A 17,562-nucleotide genomic window follows, 5' to 3' on the forward strand; every position below is an offset into this window, starting at 1 on the left:
TGGCAGCCCGCGAGCACTCACTTCACTCACCGTTTCCACCACCGTCGGGCCACCTTGTGGCGAGAACGGTCCTAGTCTGTCCCGCTGGGGGCAGGACAGGGAAGAAGGGACACCGAGAGCGACAGCCCGGCTGCCTGCCTGCCAGGTGGTGACTGGCTGACTCGCTGGTGATCCAGGGCGTCCTCTGGGAGAGGATGAATCCGCAAGTGCTTAACTGAGACTTTCCCGGGAAGCCCTTGCCTGGGCCCCTCCTTCCACCTGCCATCTACGGGGGCTGGTCCAGGACCCGCCACGCAGCGTTTGGTGGCGGCCACATAGAGGAAAACAGGGCAGAGGAATGCTGAGCTCCTCCAGCTCGGCTGAGGATGGGATGGACGGGAGGTGGTGAGCCAGGCCTCATTTGATTTCTAGCCCGGATGACCGCTCCCCTCCAAGGAGCACCGGAGAACGCTCTGCTCTGATCCCAAGCGCTTCTGCCTCTGACGCTACCGAGTCTGAAACCCCCACTCCTTGCAAACAAGGTGCTGCCTCTCCAGGGTTTTCTGTGTGGGCACAGAGAGAATGGGAGCCGGAGTTGGCGGCTCTGGGTGGGCACCGGGCCTGCGGAGGGGGTGGGGGCACGGGCTCCAGTCCCAGCGCTGCCCTCACGATGCTGTGGCCCTCGGCAAGTCTCCAGCCCCCAGAGCCCAGCAGTGCTCTTCTCGAGACCCCAGGGGCTTCATCTCACGCCCTGTGCCCACAAGACGGTGAGTAAACCAGCCTCTGTGCCTGTCCTCCCGCTGAGGGCTTAGCTCTGCTTCCTGCTGCCCAGCCACACTGGCCCCTCGGTGCTCCTGGACCGCCCCAGGGGTCTCCCTCCGCAGGGCCTGAGCCTCCCATCTGTCTGGAAGGACCTACCACAGGGGTCTGCACGGCCCACCCCTCCTGTCACTCAAGCCCTCCGCCCAGCCGGCCAACCCCTCGTCCTGCTTCTTCCTCGCTGGGCTCACCACCGCCCGGCGTCGCAAACGAAAACCCGCTCGGCTGTCGAACAAGCCAGGCACAGAGGAGGAATACCGGGTGATTCCACTGGTACAAGGAACCTGGAGCAGTAGGTCCACAGAGGCAGGAAGCTGGCGGGGGTGCAGGGCTGGGGGGCAGACAGAACGGACAGTTGTTGTTCAACGGGTGCACAGGCTCGGCTGGGAATGCTGGACAATTCTGGAGATGAAGGTGGTGACGGCGGCTCTGCAGTGTGAAGGTGCTTCACGCCAGTGAACTTTACACTTAAAAATAAGATGGGGGGGCTTCCCTGGTGGCGCAGTGATTGGGGGTCCGCCTGCCGATGCAGGGGACGCGGGTTCGTGCCCCGGTCCGGGAGGATCCCACGTGCCGCGGAGCGGCTGGGCCCGTGAGCCATGGCTGCTGACCCTGTGCGTCTGGAGCCTGTGCTCCGCAACGGGAGAGGCCGCGGCAGTGAGAGGCCCGTGTACCGAAAAAAAAAAAAAAAAAAAAAATAAGATGGGGGCTTCACTGGTGGCACAGTGGTTGAGGGTCCGCGTGCCAATGCAGGGGACACGGGTTCGTGCCCCGGTCCGGGAAGATCCCACATGCCGCGGGGCGGCTGGGCCCGTGAGCCATGGCCGCTGAGCCTGCGCATCCGGAGCCTGTGCTCCGCAACGGGAGAGGCCACAACAGTGAGAGGCCCGCGTACCGCAAAAAAAAAAAAAAAAAAAAGATGGTAAATCTTACGTTCTATTTTACCACAATTTAGAAAACCACCTCAGTGGTTTGCCCTGGGAGGGCGGCCTGGTGTCTGTGCCCCCAGCGCTGGCACAGAGCAGCTCAGACACTGGTGGGACTGGCAGATTGTTTCTCATTGCTGAGTCTGAAGGTGGGTACCATTACTCCATTCTCCCTACTTCTCCGTATGCTTGAAATTTTCCATCATAAAAAGCTAAATACATATATTCGAATGAGTGACTGAATGAATACTGGGATCTCTCAAGTCCACCCCGATCTGGACACCAGGAGCCAGGCAGGCAGGTGGGCATCCAGAAGCAGCACGAAGACCATGAGGGGCTGGGCAGAGAGCAGGGGTGGGGGGACACAGTGGGGGAGGCAGGATGGACAACAGCCTTGCCCGCTGCTTGAGGCAAAGAATGATCCATGCTTGCCCCAGTGGCACAGCCAGCCGAGGGCTCCGTTGGCATTAACAGGGGACAACAGACTGGGACAGGCAGTGCTGGGGTGACGAGTGACGCTGGGCAGGAGGAACTCTGGGGTTTTGTTCCAGAAGTGGTTGTGCATTCATCCCGAGGATGGCTAATAGGAGGAGGCGGCTCCATGCAAAGCAAGATTCGCCAGAGGCTCTGGTCTCCAGTGTCACCCGGACCCCGGCAGCATGGGGAGAGAGTGCCACCGTCCTGACACACCCTCTGGCTTCCCGGCTCTAGCGGGCGGCCCTCAGAAGGGATCTCTTAAGGCTCCAGGTAGCTTTTGTTTAATTACTCGCCGCTAACTGCAAAGGGGAGAAAAGCTGCTACAGTCAATTCTGTTATCTGATTAGCAAAATCCTTTCCTAATCTTCCTTTTACCTTTTTATTACTATTGCCACGTGCTCTTTGTCCACATAATCTGGATCTCTGTTGGCCAAAGAGGCTGAAAGGAAAGGCTTCAGTCCAGATCGTCACTGGTCTACCCCACGGAGCACATTCACCTGCGGTGGGATGTGCTTTTCTCAGCTTTGAAGGGGAGCTGGGCGGGCGCGGAGCTCTGGGGCTGAAAGGGACAAGGTCTTCGTGAATCAGAACTTTCCAGGGCATTTTATCACAAGGCTTGAAGTGTTCAAGACTCCAGCCAGAGCCACTACTTCCAAACAAAAATGCCAGCCGCAAGCCAACATAAGTGGACTTGGTAATTGCCAATCTGCCAGGCCTTGATGCCCTCTCGTGGAGGTCCTGGCTGCTCAAGTGGCTACAGGGACAGCTGTGTGTGCGTGTGTGTGCACGTGCGTGAGGAATGGCTCCACCTTGAACTGGACCAGAGGATACAGGGAGTGGTTCCCGGAAAAGACTGACGGGGCCACAGAAGCGGCCAAAGAGCACGTGGAATCATGCCGCCGACCTGCGTTCGCTCGTTTTGGGGAAGACAGAGAATGAGTAAAGACAGACGTTCTTACAACCCTCGTGGAAGCTTGCTTAGGGGAAGAAGAGGCCTTCTCTGAAATACTTTTGGCTCCAGGAATAACTGCAGGAAGGAGAGGGAGATACTGGAAGGGAATTAGAAAAACAAAAACAAAACCAAAAAAACTCTAACAATGCTGCTGGAGAACCAGGAATAACCTTGGAGTGACACCGTTTCAATCCATTCCATAGCCAGCGATTCTGTAGTGAGAGCCTGTGATGCTTGGAGGCGTCAGGGTCAGAAGGACGGATGGAGCACTGCTTTGGGGACATGGTCCCTGTCCCGGAGAAGCCTGGAGGTCACCGAATAGGCAATGGGGATGGTTTTAGAGAGGGATGGTTATACAGGTCTTCCCGGTGGGGAAGGTGTAGGTGGCAGGCAGGGATTGGGAGGATGCTCGGTCCACAGTCTCAGGTTTTTTTCACTCGGCGTATCCATGGCCAGCACTGACTGAGGAGCCGGCACCTGCCATGTGCCCCTGCTCTTTTTTTTTTTTCGGTACGCGGGCCTCTCACTGCTGTGGCCTCTCCCGTTGCAGAGCACAGCCTCCGGACACGCAGGCTCAGCGGCCATGGCTCACGGGCACAACCACTCCACGGCATGTGGGATCCTCCCGGACCCGGGCACGAACCCATGTCCCCTGCATCGGCAGGCGGACTCCCAACCACTGCGCCACCAGGGAAGCCCTGCCCCTGCTCTTGACTGCTCTCCCACTGGGATTCCCACAAAAGGAAAATCAGGATACTTGGGCTGCTTCCCAAATCCCAGAGGAAGGTTCTGGAAGCAGCTCTGATTTTTCTGACCCTGCGGTCAGAGCTGGGCATTTGCATGTGAGCACTTGTGAAACCTGGTCGACATGCAAATATTATTTTTGATTTCAGAAGGAGACAGGATGACAGTCAGATTTTAAACACAAGGGGAGAAACCACAGGCAAATAATAGGCTTTTAATGATGGGCCCACCTGTGCCCATTAGCAAAAACAGACTTAGTTAAATAATAGGTTTGGATTTAATTCTATAGTAAATGAACGTTTATTACTTTATTATTTAAAAGAAGAGTCGTCTTTTAAAACCAAATCTAATTAAGTCCAGGGAGTCTGTCATCCCCTACCCAGTCAGGCCAGGCATCGTGTTCCTCCAGAAATTCACCTTTGCACGCAATGCGATTAGATATTACTCTAGTTCCTTCACAAGAAAACTCCCTGAATTCCAGGGCTGCCGTCTCCTTTGCTTGTCTTCCCCGGGGTCATCAGCATCACACTAGGTCCACTAGAGGCTTCCAGAAGTAGTCGGCAAGTTTTACATTTACCTTTTTCTTTTCTTACTACAGGCTTTACCTTGGAGATAGTGCACGTTCGGTTTCCAACCCACTGCAATAAAGCGAGTATCGCAAAAAAGGGAACCACACGAATTTTTTCAGTTTCCCAGTGCATAGAAGAGTAATGTTTCCACTATCATGTAGCCTACCAAGTGTGCAATAAAATAGCATTATGTCTAAAAAACAATGTACATCCCTTAATTAAAAATAGTTTATTGCTAAAAAGATAATAATCATCATCTGACAACACAGAGTTGCCACAAACCTTCAATTTGTAAAAAAACGCAATGAAATGAGGTATGCCTGTATTCTAGTTTTCACATACTGCCCAGATGTTTTGCCAAAGCCATGCCCCTACTACACATAACGAGTATTTTTTGCCAGGTACCATGTCGCATTCTACTCGAGGGACACAATCTACTGCACCCGTCAACTTTCCCCATCTTTGCTACCACCAGCCTGTGTGAGCAGAGCCCTGTTATTCCGTCTCACAACCGAGTGTTTAGGAATATCCCATGTCATACAGGCAGTAGCGTCCAGGGCAGGTGAACTCCGATTCTTAATAAAATGAAGTCGACCACCTCACTTTGGGTGGGCAGGCCCCAGCCAGGCCCCCCGGGAAGCTCCGAATGCTTTGGAATCTCCCTGCCTGACTCCAGCCAGGGAAGGACACCCCACCCCCCACCCCACCCCCCCCGCAAACCCACAGGTCGCTGGAAATACTCAGTTGCAGGCGCTTCACCCCACATTCCAGCCACACTGGTCCCAACCCCCTGTACTGGGAGAAGCATTAGAAGGTCCCAGAAGCCAGGGAGACCACAGAGCAGGCTTCTCTCCCAGGGGACGCACATCAGGCAGGCGGTCTTCCCCCTCAGTTAACCCTTGACCTGCCTGATTACACAGCTATGGGGCCAAGGTGGGCAGAGGAACTCCTTCTCCCTGACCCCCGGCACTGGTTTTCTCTATACGCGCACATTTCATTCTTAACAGCTGTAAATAACAGTTCCAACCCATTCTTACTTTTCCCCAGGCCTCTGGTTTTGCCTAAATGAATGACAGTCCAATTGATCACTAACCTCATTAGGGCAAGTTAGAGAAAACAGCCTCAGGAAAAGCACTGTTCGGCAGTTTATGAGAGCGGCAGGGCCGTCCATCAGGACACACTTGTCAATCTGTCCCTCTGGCTACCGGCTAACAATTACATCCTCACGCAGCTGTCACTTAGGAGGCTGTGCGCGCGTGCGTGCACACACACACACACACACACACACAGGCCCTGGGGACCAGCAGAGAACTGGGCAAAGGGCAGCGTCCTACCAAAAAGGCCATGGGGCTCCGACTGCCGCCGCGCGGTGCTTCGGTTTGGGTCCTTGTGTTTCTTGTTCCCCCTGAGGCTGCCGAACCGCTTCATGAGGAGCTGTGGCCACAGGAGCGGGGCCAGGTGAGCATGCCAGGAAGCGCCGGAGCAGCGGCAGCCTCAGGTGGCCAGGGGCCAGGAGAGGCGCTGCATCAGCCGGCAGGTGTGGGCCCCGAGAGCTCAGAGATGCTGCGCGCGCTCCAGCCCCAGCCCGGGAGGCCAGGTGTCCTGGCCGGGGTCTCCAGCAAACGCAGGAGGGGCCACCCTCGGGGCCAGCAGCCGTGGGACAGGCCAGGCGGTCCCACCGCAGGGCTTCCTCCCCGAGGGACACTCGGCTGTCTTCAGCTCTGCACCTCCAGCCCCGCAGCCAGAGCGGCCGCTGCCCTTAAGTAGGCAAGGAGCTCCTGGAAGCACACGCAGGGCCTGGCCGTGGGTCTGTTTATGTCGTTAAGGTCTGCCACGCACTCAGACGCTCAGGGCTTTTTCCTCCTTAAAATTAAAAAGGGAGGGAAGACGAAATAGGCAAAAGGAGGGCAGGCCTGCCAGTCATGTGCAGGTCTGCAGATGTCTCTTTAAAAAGACTGTAAAAGGAAACTACCCTGTCCAGACAATTCTTGGCACCAATTGGCCAGAGCACATTCCCATCATGACATGACATCACACAACTATTTTGATTCATGTGTTCCAGGGCTCCCCGGGGTCAGCAGGCTCCGGCTGCTTCTTGCTGGAGGAGCCACAGGTCCCTGGGCTGGAAATCGGTGAATCTATTTCAGCTCGTGGCTCCTTGAGTTGAAAGTCGCAAGACCACCTTTCAGGAGGGGACATGGGGTCCCCTGGAATTCAACGGGAGGATCTTGAGCCCTGGACTTTCTAAGGATTGCAGAATGACAGAACCCAAAGAGATTTTAGAGGGGATCAAATCCAACCCCCTTCCATGACAGATGGGGAAACTGAGGCTCAGGAAGGGGGTGTGACTTCCTGTAACTAGTGGCCGAACCAGGACTAGAATTCTAACCTCCTTGACTCCTAAGCCAAACCCCTGATCTAATCAAACAAAAACCTTCTAGTATGTATGTGTTTTGCAACTAAAAACAAAACTTAAAAAAAAAAGATACGGGGGAAAAAAATTTCAATTTCTTTTGCTGATATCTTCACTAGACTAAAGGGAAGTTACAGAAATCCACCACTAATTAGCTTTGTGACCTTGAGAAAGTTACTCCTTGTTTCTGGCCCCAGTTTCCCCTCTAAAGCAAGACGAGACCTGCTCATATTAGGATTTCATATCCTTCCAGAAGTCTGAACGTCTAATGGCCGTTTGCCATGACTTTTCTTTCTGCTGGGACTGATGGAGATCCAGTGATCAAATCTTTGTAGCCAGGATGCACGAGCAAACAAAGGAAATGTGTCATGCCCTCAAGGACTTGAAAATGACTCGGAAAGACAAAGATAAACTGTTCTACTAATACTAACTACATAAAATAGTGATATGTGATCAATGGCCAGTGGCCAGCATGGACAAGTGTCATCAGCACAAATGGACGGAGAGGCAATCGCATGGCCCTGCTTGGAAAGGATAGCTTGAGTTGGCCTTGAGTGTTGGCAGGTCCAGAGAAAAGGAGAGAGGCCAGGCCACCACTGATCCTGTAGATGAACCTAGTTTTCCAAAACAAGTCACAAAACTCACCTCCACTTGGGTCCTCCAGTACACTGGTGGATTATATCTGTGTGAAAAACGGTAGCCCAGGAACTTCCCTGGTGGCGCAGTGGATAAGACTCTGCGCTCCCAAGGCAGGGGGCCCGGGTTGGATCCCTGATCGGGGAACTAGATCCCACATGCACGCCGCAACTAAGAGTTCACATGCCACAACTAAGGAGCCGGCATATCGCAACTAAGGCCTGGTGCAACCAAAAAAAAAAAAAAAAGGTAGCCCAACTTACTGTGATTAAGCTCTGAAAAAGTCTAAGAAGGTAGGTGTTGGAGTTTCATATTTAGAATTCCTCTTTTTAAAAAATCAGTTCAGCTCTTAACAGAAATGGAAATATTCTCCTGATTTAAAAATAAAATAAAACAAAGCAGAACTTCCTTAGGAAAAATCGCGAAACAAGGATTCCAGTAGGAAAGGACCATGTTTGATTAAAAGGAAAATGAAAGGCTTTGTCTAAGCTAGTGCAAGATTCTTGTACTTTATGACAAAGTAAGTAGAAAGGATAACATTTCAAAGTCTAGCGACTAAAAGAGAATGAGTTTAAATTCGTGTGGGAAATAAACAGCAACTTGGGCACGTCTGATGGTTCTGTACATAGTTTATAGGGCTGTTCAGTCATCAAGTACTTATTAAACCTCTACCAAATGTGCAGGACAGTTGTTGATGGAGGGGATCAGTGCTATGAATAATTCAAAGACATTCTTGTCCCCTAAGAACTATACTGTAATTAGTAAAATAATAGAGCCCATTTGTGGAGTGCCTACCATACGCCAGGTGAAGTGCTGGTCACCTCACAATTATGATTTTATTTCATCCTTCCCACAAACCTGGGGGGCAGGTACTGTTAACACCATTTTGTTTAAAGTTGAATAACTCTGCGGGGCCGGAGTTCACTGCCGCTGCCCAGCTGTGGGCTCCATACGCTAAGGATTCATTCAACAGGGACATTCAGTGCCTTCGTAGAGGGGACTAGGACATGGCAGCTCAGGCAGGCGAAGAAAAGAACTACCTAGGTCATCTGGGGTCACTGTGCTGTTACTGAGATGGTAACAGGATATTCTGAAAAGACACGGGGGGAGATGGCCTGATTGAGCAAAAAGTCGTTTTGGCCTCAGAGCAGTTCTCTGTCCCACAGGGTGGATCCTGGGAAGATTTGGATGGAAGGAGGTGAGGTTAAGTGCAGCCCTAAGACAAGCTACAAGACGACATGATGACCTTAACAGTGGACACAAGGCTCCAAAGAGGCACCGACATGTGCTCTGGACCTCACTCAAAATGTTCTTCCCGGGGTCAGCTTCAGCCCGGAGCAGAGAAGAAGGCTGGAGGTGACAGTGGGTCTCAGGAGTGGAGACGCAGCTGCGTGCGGGAAATCCCGAGCAGGTACCCCGCTGGGGGTGAGGCAGGGAGAGGGAGGCCTGGTGCGTAGGGTCTGCCACCTTCCGTGGTGCGAACACTCCGACCTGGGTCCATTTCAGGGCACCAACGTGGCACAGATGGGCTTGCAAAATTCCCAGGCATTTTACCATCGGCCCACTTACCACTGGGTCTCTCTGTTCGAGTCACACATGCCTGAAGTTCCTTAACTTGGGACAACACCTTTGCACCACTGAGATGCGTGCAGATATGCACAGGGCAAGGCGACAGTCATGCTGCAGGTTGAGTGACCGAGGACGCTTCCTTCAGCGCGTCTGACCAGCGGGCTGGGGGCAGTGGCTGCTCTCAGGAGGCCTAACCACCCCTGCTACGCGGCTTCTACCAGCTGATGGTCCCAAATGAACAAGAGGTGAAACTCCTTCACGCGGCTGTGATTCAGCTGGCGGGAATGGAATGCTTTCCACACTTGGGGATTTTTTATTTTTTTCTTTTTAAGGGAAGAGCTGAAAAAGAAGGAACTAGCGGCTTCCAAGATGGAACGCTGTTTTAAAATGTATTTCTGGAGCCTACTTTACACATCACTCTCTTGGCTGGTGCTACACCCGGAAGCCTGGAATAGGTAGTGGGGGTAGCAGAAGGCGTTACGTCTTAGCACTTTTCCCCAGGCTGAGGGAACAAGGCTTCCCAGATCACTGCCTCGACACTAGGTCTACAGGATCTGGGAAGGGGCGGAATTTTAGGGAACTCAAATTGCCTTCTTTATCGTTTTTGTTGTTCTTCTTCTGGTTTTTCAACTATAAGACCACCCTGGAGAACTCGAAAAATAAAATGGTATTGAAGAATACTTCCTGGAGACACTGTATACTGCGAGCTTGTTTCATTTTTTAATTTCATGTGTTTCTTTTCTCCCCAGCCAGACTGAAAGCTCCCTGACAGCGGGGATCTGACCTGAGGGGAGAGATATAATCAGTACTTTCTGAACGACTTCGTAGAGGTGGCTCACAAGCAGGCAGGTAGGCCAGGGGACAGACGTGGGCTGTGCTCTGCGCTCTCTGGTTACCTTGGGGGCAGTGTATCCTGTCCCTGGGAAGGGGGGGCATTAGCTGACCGTCCAGGAGCCCAGGGAGGCTGTGCTAAGGGCTCCCCTGCCCTCCATCAGCCAAAGTTTTGCACTGACCCTAAGGGGTATCTTCTGGGCTCAGGCCCACAGCATGACGATGGGGAATGGGCCCAGATACCCGATCTTTCAGATTTTACCAGGTGTGTGGGCCTCTGCACATCTGGATACTGCAGCCTGGTCAAGAGCCAGATGTGGAGGTGACTGTCTATGAGATGGGCCTGCCGGGGGTGCGCGAGGGGGGGAAGCAGGGGCGCTGAGGGGGCTGCAGACAGGTGTCCGCTCACCGCCGCTTCAGATGCAAGAACGGAACGCCCCACTGCCTGTGCGTGGCGCGCTGCATTTCTCCTGAACTCTGACAGTTCCCCGGAGGCCCTGGTGACCCCAGATGCGGGTAAACCAGTTCAACCGTTGGCAGCTGTCGGCTGGTGATCCGGAGGCCTGTTCTCACAGCATGGGGTGGGGGACAGGCACTGAGCCAGGAGGCTACCGCTGGCTTCCTGCTAGACCCCCGGACTTGTCATCTGTCCGTGCGGACACCACAGTTGATGCCCAGCTTCTGTTGGTCCCTCCACCCGCCCCGTCCCCAGCATGTGCAGCAGGAGGCCCTGATGGCCGAGGACCCAGTGGCCGTGGAGACTGGCCCACTGTCCTCACATCAGAAGCCCAGGCTGGGCGGCCCACGGAACACCCCAAGGAGCAATCGTCCTTGAAGTCCACCCCGCCTCTGGATTTCCATTTTTCATATAATAATAAAAGTAATAGTAATGAAAAAATTTAAAGGCCCAAACCTCCCTTGTCACGGAAGCCTCTCTGAGTGCTAGGTTATGTGCTGCTGCAAAGAATCTCACCAAGATGGTGACCAGAGGCCTGGATGAGAGAGAAGCGGCTGAGACCCAGTGCAGACCTTCCCCGCTTCTCACCCCCCGGCTCCAGACACACCCCTCAACTGCGTCCCAGCATCCAGGGCTGCCGGCCTGAGGAGGAGGCCGAGCTCCGTGCAGGCAGAACCAGGCGCCAGAGCAGGGCTGCCGGCAGGAGGGTGCATCCCGGTGTAGACCAGGGCCTTCTGTGTGTACTGAGTTTCCAGGCTCCTCCCAAAGCACTTTCCTTGGCTCTTCTCAACCAGGCTGTGAGGTAGGGAGGCCAGCCCTCACTATTCAGTTTAAGAAACAAAAGCAACGGAGGTTCAGAGAAGCAAAACGATTTGCCCGAGATCCCCCGGGAGCCAGTGGCGGGGCTGCGCTGGCACCCCGGGTCGGCCGGTCCCCCATCCAGTGGCATGTAGGACCCCAGGCTGACTCTTCTGGGTTGGGATGTTGGAAAAGGAAATGAAGACACATCCACTGCAAACGCACTCAGTAACCTTTACAGATCATGTGACGGTACCTGAAAAGCACCAGACCCCTGAAAGGCCGCGAGCCAAACAAAACCCCATTATGTAAGACGCCTCGGGGTGGTGGGGTGCTCAGAGCAGAGGGGGGCTGCGCACCCGCTAGCGCAGATTTGCTGGTGCTCTCCTGCTAGTTGCAAAATACCGTGTTGGATTTCATGGAAAGTTCTAAAGGTCACCGTGGCACTTGACTCTGAGTGAGATCATGTGTCACCTCCTTGGAGCTTCCTCTCCTCTTCCCCAGAGCTGTTCATGAGGCCGTGGCTCCGAGGATGACAGTCCCCGACCGACTCAGGCACCCACACCCCTCCTCCACATCAGCGGCCCCCTTCCAGGTCACGCACGCGTCCTGGCTCCTCCAGGAACTCTGGTGACAGGCGCTTTGAGTGACAAGAGGGTGATTTTTTTTTTTTTTTTTTTTTTTTTTTCTGCTGTACGCGGGCCTCTCACTGCTGTGGCCTCTCCCGTTGCGGAGCACAGGCTCCGGACACACAGGCTCCGCGGCCATGGCTCGCGGGCCCAGCCGCTCCGCGGCATGTGGGATCTTCCGGGATAGGGGCACGAACCCGTGTCCCCTGCATCGGCAGGCGGACTCTCAACCACTGCGCCACCAGGGAAGCCCTAAGAGGGTGATTTTTTTGGCAAAGATGAACCACCTCGGCTTGAAGAGTTCAACTCATACCAGTGACATCTAAACCCAGTGACAATAGGGGTATCTTAATTTTAAAAATATAGGAAAGTACAGAAAAAGCGGAAACCAATGGCAATAATTATTTGTAGCACGCCGAAGTGCAGCACCCCAAAAGTATGGAATCCCCAGCTATCCTTGAAACCTTCAGGGGCATCATGTGCCCCATGGAAGGACCCAGTGGGAACCTCATTTAATCTCTTCTCGTGGGCCCTGCAGCCCCTGGGGTCTCTCGGCAGGCCAAGGGCTCTGAAGGCGCCAAAGACAAGAGTTGATGAGATTTGCTCCTGACTCTAGCTTTCAGATGGCCCCAGGGTGAACCCCAGACTCAAGGCCACAGAGCAAGGGCTTTCAAACACTAGATTCCAAAGGGTCTAGAGGCTGAGCGTCTGGCTTTTCTGTTTACTTCTCCCTCTAAGTTATGTCTTAGAAAGGCCAGAGGGCCAGAGGAATGTGCAAAACCCCTGGCAAGGGGGAAGACCCATGAACTCACAGACTCGGCGGAAAGCCCGAGTGTGCTCCACTTGGGCCCTCATCTCCTGGGCAACCAAGCACTGTCTCCATTTTCTGGAATCCAGGGCTCCCAGGAGAACCCCAACTACTTTGGCATTTTCATCATTTGGAAACCACCAGTTTAGAACCACCAGCCTGAGTTGAAATTTGCCTGTGATCTGTTCCTTTTGAATAGTGAAATATATTCTCCAACAAGATGACACCCTGAAAGGTTTAAAAGACTTGAGTCAGACATAGCACCTCAAAGCGATACAGGTTCAGTTATCGGCGTGTGATTCTGAGCTATGTCGTTTGTTCTTCCACATTTCTCCCATCGAAGAGATCACTACACAGCCTGAGCCCATTTTACAGAGGTTTTTGGGAATCAAACAAGATAAATTAGGAAAAATACCCTGTCAGCTGCAGAGCATCTTACACACAGACGGCATCATCAGGACCTTAAAGCAGCCCGGAGAGGGCCCCGTGTGCCTCAGAGGGCATCACCTGGAGAGTCCAGTTCTGAAGCCACCACCCCCCCCGGTGGCTGGTGCAGGGCTTTCTGCCTGGGCCCTGCATCGGGGAGAGTGCGGGGGCACTTGGACTTGAACTGGGAGCACCTCGTGTTTGCAGCTCCTCTTCCAGATCTCAACTGAGTCGGAGGTACTGGGACAGAACCCTGCTCTTGAGCCAAGACACTCAAAGCCCAAGCACTGCATTTCTTGAATGAAGAGCCCAGGGACTTGCCTCCTAATCATTTACTCTTTTCAACCATACACACCAAGAACCCTGGCATCTTAGCAGCAAGTTTCGAGGGAGGAGAGCCTGGGTTGCTATTCAGGGCAAAACACGCAGACCACGCAGCCGGTACATGGAAGGGGGCTCGCAGTAGGAGAGACCAGGAGCAGGTGCTCCGAAGTCCTTCAGCCCCTAAGTCTACAGACAACCTTCACATCTCAGCGGTGGCTGGATGCCCATCCTAGGGCAATCTGGTAAGGACCCTAGATCATCTATAAAGAGTGAAATTATATTTAGTATCTCTTGAATAAGAAAACTGCAAAATGTTTGATGCACCTAACACTTGAAAAGATGCATGTTTGGGTGCTTAAAGGCTTAAGTTTCCGGGATCTAGAAAGTTAACTTCTGTAGCTGGTTCATCTCCTGAGGCTGACAAAATATAACAGAGGTATTCTATAATTCAGATCGTTTGCTAATTCAGATTGGCTTTATCCCAAATGAATCAGCTGTTACCATACTCACTGACATCACTCACGTCAAATTCTGCTTAAGGCATCACTTGCCATGGGGGCGATACTGTCCCTAAGAGGGTGAAAATTGGTTCCTGGGGGCGGGAGGGAACATCCGCTTTTTATATATAAAGCACAGATACATACAGCACATAAATAGTATGCGGTATTTATGTTTTATTAAAATTGTAAGGGGATGATTAAAGAATGTCTAAAAAGACTCTTTAAGAGGTGATCAAAAGAAAAGGTTGGGGGCTTCCCTGGTGGCGCAGTGGTTGAGAGTCCGCCTGCCGATGCGGGGGACACGGGTTCGTGCCCCGGTCCGGGAAGATCCCACATGCCGCGGAGTGGCTGGGCCTGTGAGCCATGGCCGCTGAGCCTGCGCATCCGGAGCCTGTGCTCCGCAACGGGAGAGGCCACAACAGTAAGAGGCCCGCGTACCGCAAAAAAAAAAAGAAAAAAAGAAAAGGTTGATTGATTTTTAAAAAAAGGAGAACGGAGGGAAATTGAGGAAGATGTGGGGAGTGAGTATTGTGATAAGACCACATGCAAGGTTTATCACTGACAAGCTGTACAATAGTTAAGAGGTACATAATTTAAAGAAGTCCCTTTTGGGTTTTGGAGGAGTGGGGCAGGGATCTTTCAATATTGGATCATTTTGTATTGCTTGATTTTTTTTTTAACCATGTGATTGAACTACTTCACTGAAAACCAAAATGTAAAAGGGAAAAAACAAAACACAAACAACAAAAACTCTAGTAAATGGTGATTAGTGTCTACAGCAGAAAAAAATCAGCAAAGCACATTCTCAATTGCTAAACTGCTTTAGCAAATGCTTAAAAAAAAAAAAGTCGAGGAACACTGTTGGAACTAGCAGCCTCGCCCACACCATCGGCTCTCATTTTATCCCAATCTTCCTTCAGGGATGATCTAAGAGAATTGGCTAATTCACCAATGTTCTAGAACCCAGCGTCCTGGCCTTTAGGCGACTTGGGGCTGGTCGAGGGTCCTCGGAGGGTCAGAGGGTGAGGAGGAGGGTGAAAGGTTCTCCTCATGGAGAGAGGCCCGTGAGCCAGAAAAGGAGGCCTTTCAGCCATCCCCTCTGGAGAGAAATGCTGGGAAGAAACTAGACTCACTGCAGTCAAGCAGGAGGACTTCCTGAGGGTCAGAAGATGAAACTCAGAAATGGATGTTCCAGAGAATTTGCTGTCTTTTCTCTCCCCTCCCTAGGGGCTTTTTTTTTTTTTTTTTTTTTTTTTTTGCGGTACGCGGGCATCTCACTGTTGTGGCCTCTCCCGTTGTGGAGCACAGGCTCCGGACGTGCAGGCTCAGCGGCCATGGCTCATGGGCCCAGCCGCTCCACGGCATGTGGGATCTTCCTGGACCGGGGCACGAACCCGTGTCCCCCGCATCGGCAGGCGGACTCTTAACCACTACGCCACCAGGGAAGCCCTCCCTAGGGGCTTTAAAGGAACTGTTAGACCCTGAGCCAGCCTTTCCTGATGTGGTGGCAGTGAGACAGTCCCCTCGTCCATTCGTCTGTCCTGGCCTCTCATCCTCCCAGGAGAGAGAGGTTCATTCCTCGGAATCAGTGACCTGTCCCCATCCTTCATGTCAACAAGTCTGAGTGTCTCCATGGGCCAGGTACTAAGGAGCAGAACATTAAGTATTTTTGGTCATCAAAGCATTGCTGTCATCAAAATTAGAAACTTTTGTACATCAAAGGACACTATTAAGGGAGTGAAAAGACAACCCCCAGAAAGGGAGAAAGTATCTGCAAATTATATACCTGATAAGTGCCTAGTGTCCAGAATATATAAAGAACTCCTACAATTCAACAACAAAAAAACAATGCACCCGGGGCTTCCCTGGTGGCGCAGTGGTTAAGAATCCACCTGCCGGTGCAGGGGACACGGGTTCGAGCCCTGGTCTGGGAGGATCCCACATGCCACGGAGCAACTAGGCCCATGAGCCACAACTACTGAGCCTGCACGTCTGGAGCCTGTGCTCTGCAACAAGAGAGGCTGCCATAGTGAGAGGCCTGCGCACCGCGATGAAGAGTGGCCCCTGCTCGCCACAACTGGAGGAAGCCCTCGCACAGAAATGAAGACCCAACACAGCCAAATAATAAATAAATTAATTAATAAACTCCTACCCCCAACATCTTCTTTTAAAAAAAATGCACTTAAAAAACGAATAGACATTTTTCCCGAGAAGACATATATACCAATGGCCAATATGTACGTGAAAAGATGCTCAATGTCATTAGAGAAAACAAATCAAAACCACAATGAGATGCCACTTCACATCCACTAGGATGGCAATAATAATAACAACAACAAATGGAAAATAACAAGTGCCGGAGGGGAGGTGGAGAAATGAAAACCCTCATACATTGCTGGTGGGAGTGTAAAACGGCGCAGCCACTGTGGAAAACAGTTTCACTGTTCCTCATTAAGTTAAACAGAGGATTACCAAATGACCCAGAAATTCCACTCCTAGGTATCTACCCAAAAGAACTGAAGACAGGTGTTTAAACAAAAACGTGTACACATGAATGTTCACAGCAGTACTACTTACAGTAGCCAAAAGGTGGAAACAACCCAAATGTCTACCAACAGATGAATGGATAAACAAAACCTGGTCTATCCAGGCAGTGGAATATTATTCAGCCACAAAAAGGAATGAGGTACTGACACATGCTACAACATGGATAAACCTTCAAACTGATATGCTGGGTGAGAGAAGTAAGACACAGAAGGCCACATTTTGTAGGATTCCATTTATATGAAAAGTCCAGAACAGGCAAATCTATAGAGACAGAAAGCAGATAAGCCAGGAGCTGGGCGGAGGGCCGAGGGGAGAGTGACAGCTACTGGTATGAGGTTTCTGTTTGGGGTGATGAAAAAGTTCTGGAACACAAGAGTTAAATTAAACCATAACAGATACTAGAGGAAAATATAGGTGAATCCTACAACCTGGATTTAGGGACAGGCTGTCTACTGACGCCTAAGTGCTCACTGTAGTGTTGAAGGACCATTTTCATGTCTCTTGAGAATTGTCTTTTCATGTCTTTTGCCATATCACCTCACAGATATCATTCTTTTTTACAGCTATCTAATATTCCACTGTGTGGATGCACCTTCTTTATCTTATCCAACTACTCTCCTGTATGTATGCGTATTTCTAGTATGTCTGCCAAGAAGGCTTAGAAGCCATGACATCTCAGTTGCAGTGAGCACACTTTGGATCTTATTTCTAAATACTTTTCACCACTGAAAGTAACAGGGGCTCTTTGGAGAAATGGCTGATTCAGGGACTGTGGCAGGGAAAGCACAAGATGAGGCAGGATGGTTTTGTTGCACCAGAAAATAAGAAGTGCCTACAGCATGCTGGGGGCAGACATGGGACACAGGGACCAGCCTGAAGGGGCTCCTGCTGGCCAACAGGACAATTTGAGCATCAAAACATGAAAATGACAGACTGAAACCTGCTGAATAAAATATAAACCCATGAGTATATACCTATATACATACATAGGGAGAAAAGGAAAATTTCTTCCTTAGTAGAAATTCCAACCCATCAACGTAGAATTAGTGATAATATCAGAAAATCACCTTGGCAACCACCGTTGTAATAATTCAGGCAGAATAAATGACTGATGTTAAAACTAGCAAGTGAAAGCTTGATGAGAAAGAAGGTATTTAA

At 51.6% G+C, this 17,562-nt stretch overlaps 1 protein-coding gene across 5 annotated transcripts in view; it reads right to left on the reverse strand.

Moving 5' to 3' along the window:
* Positions 1–17,562, reverse strand: part of PRKAG2 (protein kinase AMP-activated non-catalytic subunit gamma 2) — a 277,950-nt gene that overhangs the window by 161,721 nt on the left and 98,667 nt on the right. The window contains exon 1 of one of the 5 annotated variants that reach the window (XM_081243578.1): positions 5,801–11,832. The exons of the other annotated variants lie outside the window; for them this stretch is intronic. Within the exon in view, the coding sequence (XP_081099704.1) occupies positions 5,801–5,894 (94 nt within the window). The 5' untranslated portion in view covers positions 5,895–11,832. Of the gene's footprint in view, positions 1–5,800; positions 11,833–17,562 lie in introns of those variants that run through there. 5 annotated transcript variants of the gene reach the window in all.

This window comes from Mesoplodon bidens, assembly GCF_964165515.1.
Source record: "Mesoplodon bidens genome assembly, chromosome: 9".
NCBI classification, from domain to species: Eukaryota; Metazoa; Chordata; class Mammalia; order Artiodactyla; family Ziphiidae; genus Mesoplodon; species Mesoplodon bidens.